At 24.0% G+C, this 27,512-nt stretch overlaps 3 protein-coding genes across 6 annotated transcripts; 1 reads left to right on the plus strand and 2 right to left on the minus strand.

Moving 5' to 3' along the window:
• Window positions 1–18,475: 18,475 nt before the first annotated feature.
• Window positions 18,476–22,484, minus strand: LOC112591731 (GPI ethanolamine phosphate transferase 3). The gene is made up of 6 exons (XM_025335640.1): window positions 21,751–22,484; window positions 21,586–21,662; window positions 19,886–21,514; window positions 19,481–19,698; window positions 19,033–19,212; window positions 18,476–18,945 (listed from the first exon to the last, which is right to left on the minus strand). The coding sequence occupies exons 1-6, from the start codon at window positions 22,482–22,484 to the stop codon at window positions 18,745–18,747; spliced, it is 3,039 nt and encodes a 1,012-aa protein (XP_025191425.1). The 3' UTR covers window positions 18,476–18,744.
• Window positions 22,485–22,495: 11 nt separating this feature from the next.
• On the plus strand, window positions 22,496–25,682 carry LOC112591733 (dual specificity protein phosphatase 3). 3 transcript variants are annotated; one of them, XM_025335647.1, is made up of 4 exons: window positions 22,496–22,777; window positions 24,854–25,068; window positions 25,124–25,347; window positions 25,430–25,682. In XM_025335647.1, the coding sequence occupies exons 2-4, from the start codon at window positions 24,905–24,907 to the stop codon at window positions 25,627–25,629; spliced, it is 588 nt and encodes a 195-aa protein (XP_025191432.1). In that variant the 5' UTR covers window positions 22,496–22,777; window positions 24,854–24,904; the 3' UTR covers window positions 25,630–25,682. The 3 variants fall into 3 exon arrangements, with proteins under 3 accessions (XP_025191432.1, XP_025191430.1, XP_025191429.1); XM_025335645.1 differs by lacking the exon at window positions 22,496–22,777 and adding an exon at window positions 23,729–23,743; XM_025335644.1 differs by lacking the exon at window positions 22,496–22,777 and adding an exon at window positions 24,419–24,508.
• LOC112591732 (putative phosphatidate phosphatase) lies at window positions 25,663–27,314 on the minus strand. Of its 2 annotated transcripts, none has more exons than XM_025335642.1 (6): window positions 27,213–27,314; window positions 26,959–27,107; window positions 26,239–26,483; window positions 26,096–26,153; window positions 25,846–26,010; window positions 25,663–25,744 (listed from the first exon to the last, which is right to left on the minus strand). In XM_025335642.1, the coding sequence occupies exons 1-6, from the start codon at window positions 27,259–27,261 to the stop codon at window positions 25,694–25,696; spliced, it is 717 nt and encodes a 238-aa protein (XP_025191427.1). In that variant the 5' UTR covers window positions 27,262–27,314; the 3' UTR covers window positions 25,663–25,693. The 2 variants fall into 2 exon arrangements, with proteins under 2 accessions (XP_025191427.1, XP_025191428.1); XM_025335643.1 differs by having other exon boundaries at window positions 25,663–25,759.
• Window positions 27,315–27,512: the final 198 nt, after the last annotated feature.

Genomic DNA, 27,512 nt, shown 5'->3' on the forward strand with positions numbered 1-27,512 from the left:
TTATTTATTATAAGTTATACATGGTTATAGAGTATTGAGAGTATTTTTAAATTTTCTGGAAATTTCGGGGAGAGTGCTACATTTATTCAGCCCCTTGGCTATTTTACTTGTATTATCTACTAATTCTTTTATTTTATGCTAATATATGATAAACGATTATGCATATCACATACAAAATCATATTAAAATGTGGTAATAATCAGTAAATTTGTGTGTAATCATTTTTCAGTTATCGGCATCTACGTTAATCTGTATAAAACGCTTATAAATCCAGCATAGACTAAGATATTATAATATTTTTATATAGTTTTATCTACATTCTACATAATATATAGTTGTAAAGATATATATAATATATATAAGATTATATACTTATATCTTAGTCCATGGTTACAAGTTAAAAGCAATTAACTTATTAACAATGTTGACTCTTAAAGCCCCTTTATATTTATGTCTTTGCATGGATTTACACACATAATTCACTAAAATGTATTATTACTTAAAATACATACCTTTTCGTTGAAAATTTTCAGATATGTTATTGGGATAAACCACTGTTATAGTCATGTTTTATAAATGTTCTAGAATAATGTTGAATTTACTGGGTAATATCGAAATTACTCTAACATTAAAATCCGTATAACTGTGTCATATACATGACATGGATATTAATTGCAATTTAATAGGTAATATTTTTAATTTATACCATCAAAGTATGCTGTTATCTTATGTTAAGTGAGTTAAAATTTTGAATTCTTTTATAAAGCATCAGTCAAATTTTAAACAACAAATCAACATATTAATAATATACAACTGTTAAAAAATGGTTGTATATGTTATAGATACTTTAACAAGTTCAATAAATTACATAATAGATATTAAAAGTGATTGAAACTTATATAAAAGTGCTTGTATGTCTATAAGAATAATGTATTTATAATTGATTATTGACTTTATCAATTCATTTTATATGTACTATAATTAGTATAAGAAAAAATTATAGGTACTTGCTAAGAATTCTGATTAATTTCTCCACTATCACCGATAAGATGTCTTCCTCAGTGATGAACGGGGCTAAAATTATTGCTCTATTATATAAGTCAACAACTTTATAAAACTACTTTGGCTGAAATAAATTATTATTATTGTTATATAATATAATTATTACTTCTAATGAAAACAAAACTGTTGACGAAAAATATTTGTTAAGCTAATTTTTAATAATAAGGCTAATCTAGCATCAGTGCAATACTCTATATTTAAGAGTCGCTATTTGGGTGGTAGCAGGGTGTGCGCTTGCACCCCTATGCAATTTTTGTACGTGTATAGCCTTGATTTTAATCAATACTTTGGAATTGGCATTCAAACATTAAATATTCAATGTATATTGTATATATTATACACATTATAGATTTTATTATATGTTTATTGTGTATTAATATAAAATATTTATTATTTACTAGATATAACTAATCCAGATTTATCCGATACTAACAAATTTGTTTTTCGTTCTGATTATCATATTCATAATACAATATGGATATTAGACATAATTATACATGTGTGTCACTTTTTAATTCATAATGTAGGTATGTATATAATAAAGTTATATTAATTGAAAGTAAAAATGTTTTAATAAAAATATGGGAATTTTTAACAACATAACATAATTATTGGTCTACGTAGTGAGGGATCGGTCTCATAAAATGTTTGCACCAATACACCCTCTAAGGAAAATGAAATGGCTCTCTATCTATGTTTGTGCCTGTATATCTACAGGGCAGAGATATCTAAACATTTTTTTATTTTAAAAAAATTGTTATTTCAGCACACAACAAATATACCTAGATACTGTACTCAAATATATATTCAAAAATATAGATGACTTCATATATACAATTTAAAATACTTAAATTAGTATTTTGGACTATTCTAAATCAGTGGCGAACCCAAGGGGGTGGAGATCGGGTCCGGACCCCTCCTAGTTTATGTCATAATGTTTATTTTTATTTTTTAAAGTTACCTTAACATTTTCATCAAATTTTATTGATTAGATTGATGATAAATTTGGTATTTTGTTGATAACACGTTGAATTCGATATAAAGATAAAATCAACGGTTGCCAATAACCTACTTTATCATATAAGTATATCTTAAGCCGTGGTTGTAATGCTGTTTTTCTATGATTTTCATTTTGTTACTAATTTAAATTTTATTAAAAGATCGATTAAATAAACACAGAGAATAATATTTAGTTTTCAAGCGTTGATAGATTATAATAATAAACCAGATCTTTGTCAACTTATAAAATATTTTTATCAAAATGATGTAAAATGCTATGACAAAGTAGTTATTGAAATTAATAGGTTTTTAAGAGAAAATAATAATATGAAGCCCACGAGTTCATTGGACGCACTATCAAAATGTAATCATGATTTTTATAAAAAATGTTTGTACCTTATTGCACATTATCCTTGTGGTTCTCCCTATTACATCACGTGAAGTGGAAAGAACATTCTCATCACTCAAGATAATTAAAAACTATTTAAGGAACATTATTTATAAAAATAGGCTGAATGGGTTAGCTAATCTTAACATACATCGAAAAGTTCCAGTGCAGTGGAATAAGTTATAATATATTAACTGAAGAAAAACGACGCTTGGATTTTACACTATAAATATTAAGAGTAATGAGTAATGATTGTACCATAATTTAACTGCCATAATAATAATAACTAATTATTGATATACATTGTAAATATAAATTTAAAAATGTAAGAAATATGTATATTAATTAATATAATTTTGTTTATTAAACCATAAAATGTATGTATTATTTAAGGAAAAGAACAGAAAAACACTAAATAAATACATTTTTTTGGACCCCTCCCCCTTTTAAATAAATCTTGGTTGTGCCGCTGTGTTCTATTATGTATGTACTTTAACTATTACAGGTATTAAGCTATCCATATATTTCACACATGATACATCAATACATTATATAATTTACACGTGATACTTACAATAGTTACAACCTACGTGTAGATATATTAGCCGAGCGATAAGGTTACTGTGACAAGCATGGAATACTACAATATAATAAAATATTGACAAGGTGAATCCGTGCGTTTTTATTCTCGACCATGAATTATATTAATACTATGATTTTAATTTTTAATAGGTATCTATATAATTCAGTATTCTTATAATTTATCGATTGTTGGTTTGTTTTTAAGCTTTTAAGAATAAAAGGTGTTATTAAACATTAAATTATATGTTTTGTGAATAATAAAAACATTTTATATTTTGTTCAAAAATTGTATTATTGTTTTCTTATAGTTGTTTGGAAGTCAAGAAAACAAAAAAAAAAATATGCATAGATATATCATAAGAAATACTGTATTACGAGTATAAGAATATAAAACCATTTAGGTATAATGTAAGCGATTATAGAAGGGATTTTTTTGAATGATGTTTCCATACTGCGAAGTTTAAAGTAGAATATTAATGCCTGATGACTGATATACCTACTCCAGTTATCTAGGTTATGTAATTTAAAAAAAAATCAATAAATATATTTTAATAATAGGTACATTTGATGGTTTATATGATAACAGAAGGTGGTAGTATTAATTATTTTTCTATATTTTTCTTTCATATACATATTTTTTTAGTATATTCTATTTATCTAATAGTATTTAATAGCTGATATAAAGTTTTTTCTTATTATTTAGAATTAAGCAACATTTTTAGTCATTACTCATTACTCATTGCCAATTGGAATACATGACATAAATTTAAATTATTAAGTATAATACGAATCATAATTATATTGACTTGTTCGAAATAAATGACGATCTTCGCTTCTGATTTTGTATATTATATATTATAATAAAATATATTCATGATTACATAAGTATCATATTTTAAATACCTATATCTACAATATTTATTGGTTTTAAATGGATTTTTATTGATGTCGACGAATTGCGCCGAACACTAGCATATTTGAAATGCGTACTTGGCTAATTCAAATCATTTAATAGAACCGACACTTGGTAATTAACCGACAGACAAAGGTCGCTTAAAAGGCAGACCTAAAAATCGTACTTAACCTACATGATGTTGACGTATACTCGTGTATATATTATTAATATTAATTAAAGTTTTAATGGCGTATTATACCTTAGGTATATACCAAATATATGTTGTATAATGATGTAATGTGACTTTCATACCTATATTAAACTATAATGTATAAATAAGTGTATAAAAATAACAAGATATAAATCTTCATAAAACATTGTAGTTATTATTTATTAATTATAATCTGTAACGTTTATCACTATACACCTAACCTATTCTAATTAATATTTCTATATGATAATATGTTTAATTAATTGTTTTAGATTGATGAATAACCTGACGTGATTGAAATAGTGAATATTGAAGCAGAATATTACCTCAAAATAATTAAATATTTTTGACATTTTTATGTTTGGGTGCTTCGACACTTCAAGTTATAGATATTGTTTGCTAAAAAAATTTTACTTTGTGTATGAAATATTCAACCTATTTTGTAATAATAATCATATTAAATTTGATAAGACAAAAATTAAATTTAAATAGTTTTTTTTTTTTATAAAATATTTTTTTTATACAATCTATAAAAAAGTTTACAATAAGCATAAATGATGTAAATTTTTTTTTTATTACATAGTCGTTGAAGATGTCTGGAGTAAAGAGGCCACCCATTGGTGGTACTTCGTCATCGTATCTAGTTGATTTTAGTTATCTAGTAGGTCACGGCACCAGTTACACCTTAATCGTCTACCGGGACCACCAAGAAAAATTTAAATAGTAAATATTATTCTTTTAACTTCAATTTAAAATAATTTAAAAAACTATAGTAGCAATATAATATTTTATAAACATTATTGATTATATATAATATATACATTAGGTACTATAATTCAATAACTATATTAGTAAGAACTATAACAATGATTTAGGGTTCAGAAATAGTTAAATTTGCATGTTTTTTTCTGATTTATTTTAATTATTGCTTAATAAACAAGAAATTAATTTCAATATACTAAAAAAAAAATATTAAGTTTTAGTTCATATTTTATGGTTTTCAGTTATTTCTTAATTTTACAATTTCTTAGTGAAAATTTGATGATTAATGCAATTAAAAAAATTGCAAATTAAATATGTATACGTTCATCTTGAGAATTCTTAGTTTTCACTTCATTCTGTATTGTATTTTTCGAATAATTAGTTGGTATATAAAAAAAAAATATATATATATATATAATTCATAAATGATTTGCATTATATCATAATTCATCTTCAATTAATAATTAAATATATGTGTATAATAATTTTAGTAGAAATAAGGAAAATGTTTTATTTAAAGCTATTTATTTATTATTAAAGTTATTTTAAAAATTTTGCTATAAACATTTAAGGACATTAAAATTTATATATTTATTTCATTATTTATATTATTTATATGTATTTGTAAAAGCTTATAATATTAATTTAACTTTCCTATAAAAATATTATCTCTGTACTTAATTACTTATAGTCTTATAAAATATTTGTACTTACACAAAAAAAAAATAATAATAATAATAAAGCATATTTAATACTTTTAAAGAGCATTAAGTTAAAATCCCTAATAGAGCTCGTAAGTTGTTGCATTTTTAAGTTTTTTTGTGATCATTTAGATTTATTATTAAGCTAGGAATTTCAAGACATTACGAAAAAAGTATTAAAGTTTATGGTGAATATTTTTGCACATTTTGTGATGATTAGTTTCAATGGTATATTCTTTAATTTTGAAATTGAATAGAATATTTTTTGATGATTAATACAATTTAAAAACTCTTAAAATTTAAAATAAATATACATTGATTTTATAAGATTTCACTATAATCTATATAATAGATATATTATAATATCATATCAACCAAAAAAAAAACATCGTTTATACTTACCTAAATATTATTATATACTTTATATTATAATTTTCACCTCCAATTGATGGCAATGTATTATACATAATATGTATAATTCTGATAATAAAAAAAGAAATAAGATGCGTTTAAAGATACTTATTTATTATTAAAGTTATTTTAGAAATTATGTTTCGAAAACCTACAAATATTGAAGTATAAAAATATTATACATAAATATATAAATATTTCATCATTTATGTAATTTTAAAAGTATAACTATAAAGGCACAAACAATTCATTTACCATACTTTCCAAAGAATATTAGCCCTCTGGGTTTAACTATTTATAGTTTTATAAAATATATCTATAAAACAAAAAAATAAGCCATTACTTTTATAGCATAATGTTTGTTTTTATAAAGCGTATAAATCATTGCACATTAGTACTTTCTTAGAGCATTAAGTTCTGCGCCTTAATTATAGCTATAAGTACTAACACTGTTAAAACCACTGTAGCTCTTGGATTCGTTTACCATAATTATGTACCTACATTATTATCGGTTTTTTCTCGTTAAACACTTTTCGTAATAATTGGAAATAGAGATTAAAGTATCCATGTTTTCTGAACCTTCTGAATTGAATAAAAATTTTACAATAGTTTTTAAGAAAATTATAAAACAAACGAGGAGAATAAATTGTAAGCAAACATCCATGGAAAATCTATGGTGGATTTTATTTTAATAAAATCTTAATTAATTTTGGATAAATTTCATATTTTGTTCAGAATATTTTAAGGATATCATTATATTTAAATAAATTCAATGACAATGGTCTACCAAAATGAATATTTAAGTATAATGTAGCAGCAATTATTAATTATATTATTATCAATCAATTTCCAAATAGATGATAATATATTGATTCTGTGATGGTAATAGAATAGGTACCGTTATTAGTACTTGTAAAAATTAGATGTCTGTTATTGATATATATGTCATGATAAAGTTTACTTGTCATTGAAAATACATACCTATATTTGGCATTTTTCTTTTTCTAAAATTCACTATACATTGATAATTATTAATTATGTAGATATCTTTCTGCTACCTATTGTATATTATTTTGATTTTTAACTAACAATTTAATACAATTTACAAATTATATTTTATTCAAAATAAACACCAATAAAGTAATAATTATTGTTTTGAATTTTTTCAATGTGTTATTTTTATGATAAATCAAAATTTTTGTTCAAACAATAACATAAAAATGTCAAATTGTAACAAATTACATTTTTATATTATTTTCAAGACACAGCTTTAAAAGTTATAAAACTATAAAAATAATTATGCTATACTTAATAAAATATATATATAATATCTCAACTAACTATAAAATTTGTAAGTTTAGACGAAAAACTTAAAAAAAGTATTAATATAATATCCGTTTTTCAAACACTTTATTATATCATGATATTATTTTTAAGTAGATACGTAAATAAGTATAAAAAAAAAAATATAATACAAAAAATCTCCTTATAATAATTGATAGTCTTAAATAAATATTAAATAACCTTGTGTTCGGTTTAAAAATTGACGTATTACCTTAATAATTACCGACGATATTGTTTTTATCTGTCATATGTGATACACCAAATGTAATTTGTAAGAAATAAATTTAGTTTACTTTCTATAATAATATTGTTTAAAAGTATTCATTAATAATAAAAAATAACACTTAACATTATCACATAATAACCATTGAATTTAGAATGAATGTGAAACTTCTGGACTCTGGTAATAATCAATTATCTACTGCAGTAGATATTCTTAAAAAATATTTCACTATAACTACGTAATTTGTACTTATATGTATATATTTATTTGGTGAATAACATGTTGACAAAATTGCAGTACCATCTAGTGTCTTAAACCGCGAGATAACATCGAACACCAACGTATAATAATGTAATATTATTTAATAGGTATATAAGTTCACTATATTCAACAGGTTATTTATTCGTTGTTTATACAGACATCAGCACATTGGTCAGACGTGGTCAGTGATGACGTGTTTTACACATTTGCGATGTACGTATAACTAATATAAGTATACAACAATAACAAAAATAAAATCTATCAATGATTAAAAATATTAAATAGGTAGGTAATAAAAATAAACTAATAAATAATAAATATTGATAGCTTTGAATTTATCCTAATATTTCTTCTTTAATATTTTAGAATATTACCTGATATTTATAATATAATTAATAAAACATTAAATATAACATGTTGATGCAATTGTATAGATAACTACAATATTATTTTTAATAGAAATTACATAGTAAATATTGTAAATAAATAGTTATTAGTATATTTCAAACCATTTCTAGTGTATTTTAATAAACACTAAAAAACAAACTTGTCGTAATAAACCTATTTTTATAAATTTTAGACTAAAAATTGTATTATTGATAGATAATGTTTATGAAGGTGGTTAGGTATTCGTATTACATGCGATTTTTAATATTTTTTAATGACCACCTAATTCAAATTACTCGCGTGACAACAAATCAATATAGAATAGTATATCCAATATAGGTTTAATAGATTGAGTTATTTTTTTTATTTTTGGTAGCAAATTAGATCTATTTGTTACTTTGGATGGTTAAAGCCGATATTACACGACGCGGATGGTTCACAATGTTCGCAATGTAAATACGTAAAGCACGCTAACTTTAACGCGAACATTCACTCAAAATTTAACACAATACATTTTAAGCGAACATTCGCGTCGTATGAAATCGATTTAAAACTAAAAAAAATTAATATACTTTTCAAAGTTGGTAATTAGAAATAAACTAGAATATTTATGTAATACCAATTTTATTATTTTGCTGTAATTCAATACGAATAACTGATACTATTATAATAGATAACTTTTCCAGATTACTTTCTAAATTTTCAACAAAATTTATATTCTATTTTAGTAGACAAGATATAGTTTTATTTTTTTATGTTATTAACTCTTTTCTTATAATTTTAATAGTTTTTTCTTATATATTAATTCAATTTTTTGTATCATTTGTTTCACATATTTGTGATTTTAAAATGTACCAATTAATTTTTCTAATGTCGGTACAATATAAAATAAAAATAAATTTAAAGAATAATAGAGAAAATTAAAATTTTACAATCGAATTGTGATATTATATTATATTAATATTAAGTATATTTAAGACTATGTGAATTATATAATCTAAGCGAGTGATTACGATGATTAAAATGATGGATGATGTTTTAGTATTTCAAAATTAAAATGCGCGAGTGAAAAAATGCATTCTAGAAAATATTTTTTTTACAAAGCAAATGTCTACAATTATTAATTATTGGTGAAATCTAAAAGTTTTTTATTTGAATACAGTAATAACTGTAACGTTTAAAATAATTTAACATTTTTTAATTTATAACATGCATATATTATGGTAAAAGATATTTTTCTTTGGTCTATGTAGTAAGTATATTATAAACATATTTTAATAAAACACTATAGGTAGGTACGTACAATACATATATTTAATATTTAGCACATAAGACACAATTGATAATACTAAAAATTAGAATATTCCAAATTATCTTTACTAAATTATAATCTTATTAATATTAATTAATTTATCATATTGTATATTATATAGTATGACAAATTCTTGAGTAATCAAATAAGAACAAATAATAGTAACGAGATAATATTTTGTAGCTATTATTAGGAAATATAATTGTTTATTTGTCATTTTCTTTGTTTTTTTTATTTCAAATTTATAATATTTGATTTGAAGATGCTTATTTATGGATTCAGATTCTTTAAACTATATTTTGTTTTAAATAATAAAATTTGAACTAGGTATTGAAAATACAATAGCATAGTGATAATAATATTATTATAACACTACGGTATGAGCGTGAATTTATAACATTTAATAATAATTACGAGTAATTTAAAATATAATGTTATAGCTTACAATTATTCTATGTATATTTTCTGATGCTCAACAAAACTATAATAAATATTAACATTATAAAGAGGCATAATGGATATAGTTTACACCAATGCTAAATTTTAAATTTCAGATGCCAAAGTACAAAATAAATTAGACTGTCCATAAAAGTTAGGTACTTGTATACTGTATATACATATATTATTTAATAAGTTAAAATATAATGTGTATATGTATATACACTGTACACAGATAAATGTAACTTCTAAGTTGTATTATATTATAATTTATAACCTAACTGCATAATAACTGCTTATTAATGGAAATATAAATTGCCCATATCTACTTAGTACTTGGGCATCAATATTTTAAAAGTTCTAATGCGAGTTTTAAGCCAAAGAAACTTTTGATACACAAATGATTTATAAAAAAATAATATAGTGATTTTCAATAAATGTATTCATATCATTAGGGAACAATTTTATTTAAATACTGATTTGTTCGGCACTACAAATGTGAGTACCATTAAAACTTTAATTAAATGTAAATCGTGGTAATATGTATTTTGTAATTGTTTCATTTGTGTTTATTCTTTTTTTTTCTTTGATTTTATTCATATTTAGTATTTCATTGGGATCAAAATAATATAATACGTATTATTACCACAGATTAAATACTGTACATATTTAATCTATGTTATTACTTACTATCGTTATTAAAATTATTTTTATTTAAAATTTTGGTTTTTTATTTATTTATTATTGTCTTTTATGAAGTGATTCCGTATACTAATATAGTACATGAATAAATAAATGTTCATAAATAATATTTTAATTCATCATTCAGACTTAATATATATTGATTAAACACTAAGCATTATTTACCTACAATATAGGTTTTTTTCTATTTCAAATTTAAGCTTATAGATTTTAAAAATACATCTTGTTTATAGATAATTTTCCTATTTTAGATTAAAAGATAAGCAATGGGTCAATAATTCATAAATAAAAACCTATTTTTTCAAATGATTTTTTTGATATTTTGTTGTAATCTAAAAACAAATAACTGTATTCATTTTATCATATATTTATATATTATAATCATTTTTTATTCATAATTAATTTTTTTAAACATTTTGATTCTGAGTAAATTATAGATGTTTAAAATTTGCTAATTGTTTTGTAGTTTAAAATTTATTAAATGTACAATATTTTTATCTAAGGCTTGAAAATGTAATACAAAGTTCTTTACAAGTAGGTAGTTTATACAGAAACCAAAAACCTAAAATAATATACAGGTAACCATGATTTTTTCTTTAATGATATTTTAACTTCAAATTTGGTTGAAATTATATATTTAAACTATATGGATAAAGATATTCATTATTTTGTCATAATTAAAAAATATTATTCGTGGGGACCTATAACACTTTTACGTATATTATTATATTTTATACACACAACGGCATTTCTAAATGCAAATTTTTCAAAAAAAAAAATTACTGTATCACAAATAGTAAAATAAATCACTTAAGTAGCAATATCAAAAAATATAACTTTTAATATATTTAAAGTGATACCTATGATGATCGTAGGTATGATCGTTAGGCTGATGGATCGTATCCGCTTAAAATCGTTTTTCGTTTATAATTGTTTATCATTGAGCTCAAATTTAACATATCTATCACAGTTACCACTTGAATATACCTACTAGTATCATAATTCATAAGTATCAGTTACTATCATACAATAGAGCGGTACCCACCTACCTACTTATTTTTAAATATGTTTAATGTTTATATTCTCGAGTTATACTCGTAATTTATAAAAATGTACTTAAAGTGTTTTATTTTTATAATTTTAACTATAAATTATTACAAGTTGTAACAATAATATGAAATGAGAGAAAAATAGTTCACCTATGTAAACTTATAAGCGAGATCTAATATTTTGTTGAGTGGGTTTTGGTAGGAATGATTTTATTTTCAACGTCGAGTTAGCTGATTACCACTGCACGTATAAAGGGATGTATTTTTCTCATTTATTTACTGCTGTAAAAGAGAACAATTGAAATTTTATACAATATTAAACGACATGAAAAATATAGATACAAATAGAAAGGCGCAATAATATTAATGTAAATAATTTATGATTATTATAGATTCTTTCTTAAAATAAATACACCATAATATGGCCATATAGATTTAATATAATATTGCCAGTTTTCCTAAACATTTTTACTTTAGATTAAAGTAAGACGTGTAATATGTTATTATATAATGCTATTATTTGTAAAAAAATTAATATAAAATTAGCTATTTCTATGTAGGGCACTTGTCTCGAATCTCGCGGATTATATCATTTTATCACTTCGATTACCTTGGACGCAGGATATTAATTTTATATACGTACCTATTACGTCTACATTAATATTGTAGATATATATTACACTATAGATAATATTTAGATACAATAAATTATATTGTCTATATTGAGTATAGATACTAAAAAAATATTATGAATATCTAAGTGTTTTGTAAACGATATACACAATAACAATAAATTACATAGGTATAATACACATATTATGTCTAATTAAACCTATAAACTACGTTTACATGCGGAGTTTAAACCAGTTTAAAAGTTAACTCGGTTTAATCTCGTATGGTAGGTATCATATAAATGGCCAAAATTGATCTGAACCATTTTTTAATTTAGATTAGAACATAACTAAATAAGGTATTGTTTTGAATTTGAACGTGACAATTATGGCGTTTAAAAATGATGCCATGGATTTAGATTAATCTAAAATTAGTCGTGATATTGTTAAAAACAGGCGATTATCTTGATTTTATTATCGTTATATATTCCCATTTTTGCGATTTTTTTCAAAATTGTTTATCTATCTCTCGAAAACAGTTAGCATGATGTTCATTTTTCAACTCAAATACTTGAGGTACTAAATAGAGACGCGTGTTGTAGCAAAAACATCATTTTTAATTTTATAGGATTAGCGGTGACCAGCAGAAAAATAAATAAATAATATTTTAATAACAAGTAGTAGGTACACATACCTAATCAATAAAGAACCGATAAAGTTTAAGGGTGGAAAAAATGCATTCAATGACCGTCCCATCAATATTTGACACGGGTAATATAATATGTAGAGCATCAAGGCCATAGTGCTTTCTCGTTTTCCCATTATAGTCTTACAAAATAAGGAGATTAAATAAAACACAATGACTTATCTTGCATATTATATAAATATCGTGGATATATTATTATATTTATACATATCTTTATGATTGCTTGTCATGTTTGTCCTTGTATATATATCTATATGGGATCTTCCAAATTTTATGATACACAAATGGTGAGGATTATATCGATTTTTACACGATCCCGTATATGCGTATACCGGTTCATACATCAACTTTGCCGTATAATTTTCTATAGGTTTTAACCCTATCCCCGACTCGATGTGATGTCGAAACCATACATTCCCAATGATACTTGAAATTTTAATTGGTGTTCAGTAAAAATCAGTTATTTCACTCATAGTTCCGTTCAGAATCTATACATGTGATAAATAAACATTTTTATTGATTTTAGGTTTAATATTTGTATATTTATCTATTATAACATATTTAAGTATAGCTGTTCAAATAAATGAAAAAAAAAAATGAACTACTACCTCCGTGGTCCGTAATCGAAAATTTTGGCTCTGATAAGTAGTTAATCTTACTTATATATAGGGTACCTAGATCTATATAATTGAAATTTTGATCATTTTTGATGTTTCTTTCTAACAACGATTTTATTGATTTTTCATTCTGTATTTGATAATTGTAAGAGCAAAAATTCATTAACACATACAGAAAGTAGGTAATTTATGTGATACAAAAAATATTTATCAAAATAATAAGTTAATAATGATTAATGACCGATTATCGGCTGCAATATTAGTAGGTAGTCTAATAGACAATGACCTAAAACATAAACTAATTCCAGTTTGCTACAAGACCCCTTCCCCCTAATATTGAATATAAAAGTATTTTTTAGCTATAAATAACGACTTCTTGTTACAGACACGAAAATAAATATAAAAAACAAATATCTTAGTAAAATCAATATATACATTTATCACTCAAAAATGCAATTTAAGAATGAAATTATTAAATAAAATTCATTATATAGATAAGCAAAGTATATACATATGTGTAAACGACATATAGTAGGTACCAACCTATAGCCATTGTATTTCATTCTAATTTCATGACAATTTTTTTTCGTTTCCAATAGTTGATTCATATAATTTTATATTTACCTATGATCTATGGATAAATGGATAATATCAATAATACTTTATCGTATAATATTAATTTTCTATCGATTATATTCATTTTTAAATTTTAAACAATAAACATACAACTTTAAAATCATACATAGCTGATAATATTCAGTAAAATTAATTATTAATACGTATTAATATTTATTATGTTTTATTATTTTTTAACCTTAAAGAGCAGGTTATTTTTAGGAAGGATAAACATCTAATAATTATATTAAAAATAAATACAAGCAGCACACGGCATGTCTGAATATAACTAGATATTACTAAGTAACTAGTGTTGTGAACTTGTAACTATTACTAGTGTTGCCTCACTCACCTCGGTGGATCTGTATTCTCTACAAATCAGTTTGTAAAGAGTGATTATTTTTAACTTAAAAAAGTTGATAAATCAAATCAATAATCATCGCATTTATAAAATATTATGAACGGAACTAAATGTCTGGATTTGCTATTTATACCTAGGTATTTTTTTTTAAATATAAATATATTATATAGGTATAGGTATTATGTTCTTCCACTCTTTTTATCTATTCATAGCAACTTCTTTCAATTCTTTGTAAAATTTTTTATCAAAACCTAACAAGTAACATGATTTACTTCATATAAGACTGTCTTTAACTTCCTCTTTTTGGTTTTCCCTCGATTTTTCTTTCAGTTATAGATGTAGTTATCCATGCATTATTCCTTAGTAAGTGTTGCATCCATGTTTTCCTCCTTTCACTCAAATTGTTGTCCATATTAGTCCTATTTCGTGTATTTTCCGGTAAACATCTTCATTTGACATTCATTCGGCCCAAGAAATGTTTAATATCCTTCCCCAACACCAAGTTTCGAAAGCTTCTTTTTTTTCTTCTATCAGCTTTTAGGATTGTCCGTGACTCTGTTCCATATAACGCTATATATACACTCCATAATATTGTTTTAATAGGTATTTTTCTAATGTTATCTATTACTTAACGTTTTTGTGATGAATAGTTTTTTATTATTGAAAAACGCCTGGTGTTATTATTACACGCTTGTGTTATTTTGCAATTAATATCTGTAGTACATTACCCGCTACTAGAACTTTACTTTTAAAGTATGTGGAGTAGGTATGTACAATTATTCACCCTTTCCAGTGTTATATTGTTTATTATTATAATGGTGTCTATGAATTATATACTGCATACTAGAATCTTAGTTTTATTCATATTGATTTCCATGTTATATTCCTGTCTCAGTGTTTGTTAAAATTGAGTAACATTCTCTTAATATTTTCTTCACTATTCGCTAACATTGCAATGTCGTCTGCAAAATATAGTATCTGCACTAATATCCCGTTCAACTTTTATTCCTCCTATGTAGGTATATATTGTATATTATATGTTAAAAAATTATTATTAATGGCTATTATTTTAAAATTTACTTATTTATAGTATAGGTACCTATTTTTATTTGTTTATACAAATAATATTATTATATAGGTTATTAGTTAAACATTAGTAAGCGAGTACTAGCATAGATTAAATATAGGTACTAGTAAATTTAATCTATGGTAGCCGGTAGGTACCTACTACAGGAAAGTAAATTATAGATAGGTACATTATCCATAAAAGTAATGCAATAACTTAAAAACTTCTGTTTGTAATTTTGAATTAAAGATACCTATATACGATATACCTAGTTAACCTAGCCTAGCTACTTATTCAACCTTAAGATGTTTAAAAAAATCATTTACTTAATAATTTAAAGTAAAAAATAGTAAGCAAGTTAGTACTGCTCTTCTATACATATTGGTGTTAAGTATAAAACACTATTATGATTGTGTTAAATTTGAATTAAATAATATTCATTGTAAGTAAAAACCAATTCTGTGAGAAGACGGTTACTATCACTAAGTATATTTCATGATATGTTTTTTTTTTTTATACAAGTATATAAAAGCCATTTAATTTACTCTTAGATTTTTACGGTAGGTTGATATATTATTTTTTTCTGGACAATGTTGAATGTAGTATTAATTATTATTATAATATACATTTAAACCATATTATATCTATTTATATAACTTGAAGTTTTATATTGTCTTTATCTTAATACTGTAAAACAGTAAAAATAAAGGCATAATATGGATAGGAGGTACCTATCTAGTATCTTAAAGTATATCAAAAATGTTATTGTGCATAGTAAAATTGATAATAATATAAAATACATGAAAGTAAAATAATAATTAACATATCGTCATTTACAGATTAAATGTTCAAATTTGTACTTAAAAGTCTATAAAAAATAATTGCCTACACATAAATATTTTTTTGATTTTATGTTTCAATATGAACTACTTATGAGAAACAGTGTAGGTATAAATTTTAAAAATTTAGATATAAAAAGAAAAGTTTTCATGAACTTTTAACTAAAAAATAATATTTAAGATATAAAATTACTTTATATTTGTAAACCATTCAGCTCACAGGAAGAAAAGCTTGTTACTATCTACTTACTGCCAATATAGTATGTATAGTATCACAAAAAATTAACAACTTAAAGTTTATATAGACATGATATACATTGATTAGTACAATAATATATAAAAGAATATGTTTTCAATGTCCTAGTAGACACTGTCTACCTATCTCAGAAGAGCATTTAAAAAAATGTAATAAAACTCATCAAATACCAATCCAATATCTTGTGTTTATTTCACTCAAATGTATATAATTGACCTTTATAAATTGAAATCAATTGAAACTGATTTATTTTCTTTAATTATTAGACAATTGTAAATTTGTAAACCTATGTGCCAATGTTAAAATAATTTGTAGTTTTTTTTCAATATACTTTAGCTAATTTGAATAATAATAAATGTCAAGGTTAGATTAGCACCTACAGATATTGAATAAATAATTTAAAAACATAGTAACACAATATAAGCAAACAACTAGTAGTAAATATAAATCAGATAAGTATTTTATTATATGTATCATTCAACTTGAATAGATTAAAGAAAATAAGCGTTGGGCACAGGCAATGGCAGACTGGGAGAAAAAAACAGTCCGGGAAAATCATAACTAACGGTCCTGTATTTTAAAATAATCAGAAATCTGGATTTATATGTTTAATAATAATATTATATACTTATTACTTATTAGATAATATTTTAATTTATAATTTCATAGTGATAATATTAATAAATCTATATTTTATTCGAGCAGCGGCCCATTGGGAAATTTCCAGTTATTCCGGTCGTTCAGTCCACCACTTGGCACAAGACAACTCTTTTCATTTACTTTCGTATAAAATAATAATTTAACAATATATCATATCATTTTAAAAGCAATAAAGTTAAACTTAATTTTTAGAAAGTATTATTTTTAATTAAAAGTTTCCAAAGAAATCCATGAAGTATTCACAGAAGCATAATTAAAATATTTATGTAAAATCAATAAATAGATAGGCAATTAGTTTTGTTCAGAACCTAAAAAACACATATTTAACTATCACAACTATTTAACATTTTAATTTGACTTGTTACTACTTAATATATATATTTATAAAATGATCATTAAATATCACCAACATATTATTTTTATTATATATTTAATATAATATCACATACGAAACTATATTTTTATTATTTTTTAAATAATATATTGGAATGCAAAATTATATGTACAACATGATTGTTATTTTTCAAACATACCGGGTGGATTTATGTTTGATTAACATAAAATATAATGCTGTGGTAATGTGGTAAGAATGGAAAAGAACACAAATTGGGCAATAAGAAAAATGAATAAAAAAATATGAAAAAAAAGTTATTGTCAAAACTATAAGCTAAAGTAAAACAAAATTACTTGGACATTTGGTAAGACATAAAAATTTTTAAATGTTATTTAGAATTTTAGAAGGAAAATACAGTTGATTATCAGTCACTCAAAGAAGTTGATAAATCAATACATTTTGTGACAATGAATAAAGCATTGTATTTAGTCAGAGAGAGATATATATTAGAATCAATGATACTACAGTAGAAATTTACTATCAACTGTTAATATTATAGGATTAAAAAAACACATTGCATATATAACTACTCAAAGAATGATTTTAATTATATCTACTTACAATCAGTCATGGCTTATATATTAAAACTAAAAAAAAAAAAAAACAAAAATTAATTCAAAACTTCAACACAAAATTAACATGTGAAATGTGATCAACTGTTAAGCTCTATAAATACATGGTACCTATTAAGAAATATAATACTAAATTATTAGAAAAAGTTTTGATATTTCTAAATTACAAATTAAATTATTTTTTTAGTATATTTGTAATCTAAGGCTTATATATACGTGAATGAATCTAGTAATTATTAAAAAATATTACTTAAAATTATTTGAATTTTTTTAAAAAAAAACTAGATATTTAAACAGTCACAGAATGTACAACAAAAAAATTAATTTGAATGTTGTGACATAATTCTTTCAAATAACACATTTATGTGTTGAGTTACACGATACATAAGAATAAATCCAAAAAAAGAAAAAGGCAATGTTATAAATAGTGCTATTCCTTCGAATATTAATTTTGGAGCAAAAATTTTCCACATCATCAAATGACGTGAATGAATGGTAGCTGCTGCCATGACCATAGCCACCTAATATTAAAAAAAAAAAAAAAAACTGAATTTTGTTATCAATCAAACATTAAAATTATAAGTAGATAATATTTATCTAATACTTACCCTAAAACAATTGGCCAGAATATATTTAGCCGTTAAATCAAACGCACCATGTATCATCTGTCTTGATTTTTCAGCTAATAATAATTCACCTCTAGCCATTGTTTGTTCATCTTCATCTTTGGGAGGCAAAGATTTTCCTGTCCAAGCACCATGAATAGTAAATGGACAAATTAATAGCAGCTATAATAAAACATATTATAAAAATCAGATTTAATATAATATTGAATAAATATTTTAAATTATAGTTTTCAAGCTTAAAATTATGAATTTATTGTGCTAAATATTAAAATATTATAAAAAAAATTCTCAGGAATATTCATAAATGTATAATTATTTGTGTATTTAATGATGACAAGTTTATTTTAACATACAACATTAATGTGAAAAAAAATTATATACTTTCAAAATCAAATTTTTACTCAAGAAAAATTTATATTTGATAAATTACCGGCAATAAAAATGCATGAACAGCATGTGAAAAAAAAGTGTTCGCTAGAATAAAAAATCCAGGAAGCCATGTATTGTTTTCTATATCTGATTGTAACACAAATGCAGCATTCCAATGTATTGCAGGGAATGAAGGATTATGTCCAGTACCATAGAACCAGTATGATGAAGATAAAGTCCATAACAAAATATACAACCAGCTTACAGTATATAATTCATCTATAACAATAATTTTAAATTGTTTTTATACAGTTATATATCAAGTATCATATACTTACAAAATGTTCATATGCATGTAATGTAGTAAGTAAATTTAATTTTTATTGTGAATTTGTTAATTTAAAAAGATATAATATACATACATCCATAATGAACAATTTGTACAAAATAATTCATAAATACTAACTGATTTTGGTACACTGATTATGCCTTATGACCGAAACAATCATGGCCATTATCCAGATGGAAATAATCATGATAACTACTGACACTGCATATACATATCCAAATAGCAATCCTCCAAAAATACATAACAATATTGAAAATATCAGAAAAGTTGAACTGTAAACTGTAGCAAGTCCATATACTATTGGATAACCTTGAATATGAGGACCTAACTGCATTTTCACAATATTTTTTGCTATTCTGAGAACCAGTTGATAAAAATTCTCCGATTGATTATTAGCTTTTCCTTCTTGTAAGTCTACATAGTGTACAAGCAATGGGCTTACAAATAATGTCATCATTAATAATACAGTTAATAATATAATAACATTTGGTATGTATGCCACATATGGTATGGTATGCTTGATGCGTTGAAATGAAGATTCAAATACCCAATGAACAGATAATAGTACAGCAAATAGTCTTGGTAAAATTGAAGACAAATAAACATTTAGAGAACATCCAGTTAGATTTCCAGAACATTTCAATGACTTATGAACAACAGTAACAGAAATTACAATAAAAAATATGGAAATTATTGAACTTCCAGTTTTGGTTTGAGCTCCATCTTCAAAACACCATCCTTGTTCTTCACGGCATTTCCAATATGAGTGAGAGTAACGCAATATAATGCAAAATATAATTGAACACCATACAACCTTGCAGTTTAGTGATGTGATCCAATGTTTAAGTGAAAAGTTTTTAGGTTTTATTTTATTGCGAAACCATGTCTTTCTGTTTTCTAATTTAAATCGCACAACAAGATACCATAGCAAAAGAACAAATGATGTATGCAATACATATGATTCCTCAATGATGTAACTATTAGAAAAAAAACCAAGAGTAGTTAATACAGTAAATATACGTATTAATATTTTATCAGGTTTGTTTGTATCAATAAAATCTTGTGTTAAAGATGACCAACAAACTACACAAAATAAGGCAAGAAAAATAGTACCAATAAATCCAGTAATAAAAAACACGACAGTTATATGAATTATTCTATAAAAATAAAATAAAAATGCAATTAAATTCAATGGAAAAACTATGGTAAATATAACGAGTACTTGTGTGCCAGTAATTTTATCATAATGATCTAAAGCAGATGAGCCAACAAGTAAGAAACTAAAATATAATGATACAAACATTAGGACTAATCCTTTATAAATAGAACTTTCATCAAAACGTATCCAAACTTCTTCACACGCTCTTCTACTTAGCTGCATAAAATTTTCACAACTTTTTACAAATGTATTATGTTGAATATCTAACATTTTGAATGAATCTTTAATAAAATGAATATGCTTGTCATTAAGCTCATCATTTTTTAATGAGTATGTTGTAAGATAATCATTAATTTGTTTAGCGTTTCTCCAAATACTATTGACTAAATGAAAGTTCTGAGGTAAAGCTGATTTTATAAGAGAGCCAATATTTGAGAATGGAATAGGAACACCCATTATTGTCGATAAAGTTGGTACTAAATCAACTTGTTTAATATCAATTTCTGTTTTTGGTTGTAAGTCTTGAGATGATGACAATACAAAAAGAGCAGATGTTAATTCGTTATCAGATTCTCCCCCATGATCACCTGAAAATATAGTTATTTTCATAAATATATAATAATACTTATTTTGATGGAAAAAATATATATTTACATACCATTTGATGTCATTCCATGATCACCAAATACAAAAAGCATGATATTTTCACGTCCAAGAATCTCTTTTAATATGTCTCTGAAATTTAAATAAATATATTAATACATCCAATTTAAGGGAACAGTAAAAAACTGAATAGTAAATTAGAATTAAAAAAACTTCTCACCTTAAAACTATATTAATATCATTGAGTTTCCTTTCCATTTCTTTGTGATTTGGTCCATATCTATGACCACAATGGTCAACTCCTAAAAAATGAGCAATCAAAACATCCCAATCATCCTTCACAATTTCAGGATATAAGTTTTTTTTTATTCCTTCATCAACAGTATCCAAATCCCAAACATTAAAACTTGGATATGTATAATTTCTATAAAATCTTTTTGGAAATAAATTTGCCCAAGTATCATCTCCCATAAACACAACTTTTTTTCCATTATTTACTAATTGATCTATAACATTATCTTCCAATAACTCTTCAGTTGCAAAATTTGAACCAACATCTATAAAAGTAGGCAAACTTCCAGTAGTGAGAGCAGTTAATCTTTGCATAGTAGTTGTCGGGGGGTCAGCAATGAATTTGTATAATCTTGACTGTTTCGGATAACTGGCCATTATGTCTCTGAACACTGTGATTTTGTTTGTATATGGCATGTCTTGATCAGAATGAATGACAAAATCATAGCGCAAGGCATCAATAATTATCATTACCACTTTTGTATTGGTTTTTGTGCAATTCTGTGTCCACTCTTGGAGAGAATTGTCATCGGTTTCACAGATGGACTTATTAGGCAACACATCTCTGTGCAGTAATAGTCCCTTGCTGAATAGAAGTATAATAGAGGCGAAAGTGTATATAAGCCATAATAGTATAAATACGTACTTGAGCACCAAACACATTGTGTCGTTTTTTTTCTTTTTAATATGATAAAAAACTATAAAAAATCATTATTACTATGATTGTAATTGTATCACTGCAGTCATGACTAGAATTATTACACTCATAATCCTGTGATTAAATACTACCTAACATTGTAAATATTATTTATTTTTTTTTTTTTATTGCTTATAAAATAATAAAACTGTATGTACTTCACATTTTGTACTAAGTGTCTCGGTGAATACGTCCTACAACAATTTATAACAAACATCATCCGCAGGACGGCATGTCATCGTCACTCTTTACGATATCGGTAAGACGTCCTCATGCATTCATGTGTCATGTTCTCTTAAACACAGCACACACATTAGTACATTTAACACACCTACACATTTTGTAGTCATCGTACACGCGTATGCCTCACATATATATATTTATATATTATATTATGTGTGCTTGTGTGCTTGTGTGTAATGTGTATATTCCATAGTCGTGTACAAATGGTTAACTTAATTCAACTTACCATAACCGTGGTAAACAGTTGTAGATAACGAGACAATCTATTTCCGAGCTCGCTCTGTCACCGACGACCAATCATAATGTATCAAATTTAGTCTTATCCATAAAAATACAAATATATTATCATGATTTTTTTACCTTTCTTATCAACCACGAACTCGCGGGATGATTGCTGAATGCTGGCTGCAGGCTGCAGATTGTAGAAGTGTAAACTACGTACTACACTACTACGTACTACGTAGTGCAGGCTGCGGCTATCGTTGCTGCCCTAGGCCAGTGCTCTTTTTTTAGTTTTTATTTTGTCGTTATTTTTCACAAACGGCAATAATGACAATTTAATCATGATATTAAGTAATTTAAAATTTTAATGCGTGTGATAATTTTGACCGAGAGCTCTCATGGCATGCGTTCGGTGGTTTAACGTACCGCTTAAAATTTATGATAACTGAAAGCAAAATAACTTACTCTCAGTGTATTTTATTAAAAGTATATATAATAAGTAATAATCACCTATGTAATCCATTACTATCGACGATCTCTGCCACCCGGCGTGCTGCAGTAATTAAATTTCCTGTACCGGTTGAAAATCTAATTAATGTCGTTAAGAATGTCCATAATAATTATCATAAATAATTTTATCTAAAACGATTGCATGTTATTTTATGCAAAGGAATATTTTTATATGAAAAAAAAAAAAAAAATTAGACTCACAATTCAATAATATAGTGTTGTCACAAGTCATAAACAAACAAATTACAAAGTAGGTATTATAAATTTTGTTTGTAATACTTATCATTTTAAATTAATTATAATTCTTTATAAAAGAAGTTTGTCTTTAATTTTATTACTATACTGTTTAAACTATTATTATAAAGCTTAATTTACAATAATTATCTAAAATAGGTATTATGTTTTTTTTTATCACTTATATTATGTTAAGTATTTTATTGAGTAATCAATAATGTATAGATTTATATGGTTATGCCAAAATAAATATAAGTTAATGCATAATAATTGTCAATAATTTCTATCATTTATGAGTTTTTCATAGATAAAAATTTTAAATTTTACATGCATAATTTAATTAATGATTTTATTTTATCTTGACTTACAAAGACGATAAAAAATCTATAATTTGCAGGTTCTAATCGATAAATGTGATTTTTGTAATATTTTTAAAATGCAAAATTTTTATAATTATAAATTATATAAATAATTATTTTTACTGCCATTTTGCCATTCAAAATAAAATATTTTGGTTTATACTTTGGACCATTTGGATGTATACTTAAATAATCTTACATATATCATAGTCCATAGATATTATTTAAAATTAAAAAATTAATTTTGATAATAGTAAAAATAAATATAATAAATTTTAAACAATTTGTTGTTAGTTGTTACATTTTTACTTAATAGTTTTAACTCAATTTTTCAATTTTTATGCTGTATGAATCAATTTTTGGTTCAAAGACTAAAAATTCACACTGAGATCAAATCACTACTTTCAAAAAATTATCTACAGGTAATAATGTTTTATTTTTTTTTGTTTATTTTAGTTTTGATTGTATAAATTATAATACATTTTTAAAGTGTAAAGTAGTTGCACATTAGGTATCATAAAGTAATCATCAACTATCAAGGTTTTCCAATTTGTTGAAAAACAATTCTATAAGTATAAATTATTGAACTTATCCTAGAATATAATTATCTACTAACTAGATACTTAAATTTACTTAAAAATAGATTGTATTTTGAGAATAAGATATTTTATAATTAATTCTTAATATAGAAAATTATGGAAAGGTATACACACAAATATACAATAATATACATGTACAAAAATTAATTATTTTTATTTCATTTTTAGGTAATTTTTTTTTATCAGTTAAATAAAAAATAAAATATTTTGTTGTCAAAAATGGACTATTTATTAGCAAAATTTCGTAAAAAAGAACCAAAAAAAGAAGTTACTTTTGAGGATTTGCAAGCGGTGCTTTTACGTACTCAACCTCCTCCAAAAAAAAAATATCTATCAACATGTGATTATAATGAAATTTGTCCAAGAGTTTATGTTGGAGATTGGTAAATATAAATGCATTTAATGAAGTATTTGTAATAAAAATATTTTTTTCCATAGGAACACTGCAAAAAATCTTAATTTATTGCTTTCACTTGGTATCACACATGTAGTAAATGCTGCCCAAGGTATTGGATTTGGCATGGTTGATACAAATGAACAATTTTATCGTCCATTTAATATTCAATACATGGGTTTAGCTTTATGTGATGATCCTAATGTTGCAATAAATGAATATTTTGATAGTGTATCTAATTTCATAGATGACGCACTATTACAAAAAGGTAAATTTCAATTAATTTTTATAAAAATGTAAATTTAAATATTTCATAAATTTAAACTAATATATCTATTCAAAATTTGTAGGTAAGGTTTTGGTTCATTGCATAATGGGCATTTCAAGATCTGCAACAATTACAATTGCTTATTTAATGATAAAAAAAGGATTAAGAGCTAAGGAAGCAGTAGAAAAAGTAAAAAAAGCAAGAGATATTAGGCCAAACAATGGATTTCTTAAACAACTAGCTCAACTTGACAATGACAGAGTACATAATAATAATATTTAACATTGGTGCTGTAAACATAATATGATAATAATAAAAAAAAAAATCATATTGAATTATTTTCATATTAGACTGCATTTATGTTTTCTAAAGATATCCGTATTTTCACTTCATACATCTATTTAAAATAAAACTTTATTGATTAATTGTTTACCTAGTATAGATACCTCTATAATTCTATAATTGATAATAATAATATAACATAGGCGTATTATTTACCATTAAAATAGCAAATGATGTACCAATAATTGAACCAGCTATTACATCAGTACAATGATGCATGTTATCAGTGACTCTAGTTAAAGCTGTATACCACGCAGATATAAATATTGCAAATTGAATAATAACCCATGCCACATTCTTTTTATAATTGTGTAGATACAACTTTTAAACATAAGCAAATAATACATTTATATTTTATAAGTATAATATTATTTAACCATTATAATATGATGTTTAACACACTTACAATTGTGTATACTGTTGAATAGAATGCTAAACATGCATGCCCTGAAGGAAAAGATGCTCTGAAATAATTTTTTATGTGGTTTAATATATTTTTGTTTTGTATACAATGTAAAATAATTTGCTTGAATAATTCAAATAAATTACCTTGAGTCATTTGATATAGATACTTCTGGATTTGTACATGTATATTCTGTAATGTATTGACTTTGTGATGTACATTCAATACTTGGTTTACACGCATGAAAAAAATGAGGTCTCAAGCGTCCAGAATAATATTTTCCCAGATTTACTGTAATTTGGGCTAATCCAGAACCCAACCAGAAATAAATTATATTTACATATAGGATTTTTATGTTTTTATGTATAATCCAGTAATACTTCAAACTTATCTAAAATTTAAAATTACTAATAAATAATTATGTTAAAATACTTAATTAAATTCAGTATAAACTATTAACTATAGAGTATAAATGTATAATATATTAATATCGAATGTGATTAATAGAATAGATTTGAAATTGCTTTTATTTTATTCTAATATTATTTATTGGAAAAAACAGGTAATTTTTTTTTGATTGAATTAAATCATGGAACTAAAAATAAAAAAAAATATAACTAGTAATGTAATTTAATACTATAATACATAAATAACATATAAACAATATATTCATTAAGTAAAAATAAAAATAGTTCAATTGACCCATATTTTAAGTAAAATTTAATGAGAATTGTTAACTTATTCAATTATAATATTTATTAATATTATTTTAAGTTTTTATGAGCATTCAATATCTTTAAAAATAATAAATTAAATCCAAAAAATTAAATACCATAGCATAATAACTAAAAATATAAATTATTTACCGAAACATTTGGTAGAAGAAGATAAAACAGACATAAGAATGTTTTTCCAACCGTTGATGTTTTATATGGATATTTAATTGTCTCATCATCACAAAAGAAACCTTTAGAAATAGGTTCAAGGGACGATGTTATCAAAACCAATAACCCAACTATTAAAAGAAAAAATTAAACTTAAAATTTACTTAAATCATTTATTAGAAGTCGTTATAATTAAAATAGGTTTATTAATTTGTAAATTAATAAATTTATCTTACTCAATGAAACTAATAAAACTTCAAAAACTATATCTTTATACAAATCCATAGTATTAAAGGATAATTTAAAACTTTAATTAGTCGAGGGATTACTGTTATTGTGTATAGTGTACTAAAAAACCTTGTTGAATGAGCCCTTTTTATGTATAAATACAATAATCCATATTAATATGGCCCTGATAAATCAAATTAAATTAATACGTCTATCCCTTCCTTTCTTTTATCATTATGTATAGGTTGGTTTTCATCTAATAATTCTAATAAATATTAAAATATCGCGAATATAATAGGATATCTACT

This window comes from Melanaphis sacchari, unplaced genomic scaffold (genome assembly GCF_002803265.2).
Source record: "Melanaphis sacchari strain LSU unplaced genomic scaffold, SCAv2.0 Contig141_pilon_pilon, whole genome shotgun sequence".
Classification (NCBI taxonomy): Eukaryota; Metazoa; Arthropoda; class Insecta; order Hemiptera; family Aphididae; genus Melanaphis; species Melanaphis sacchari.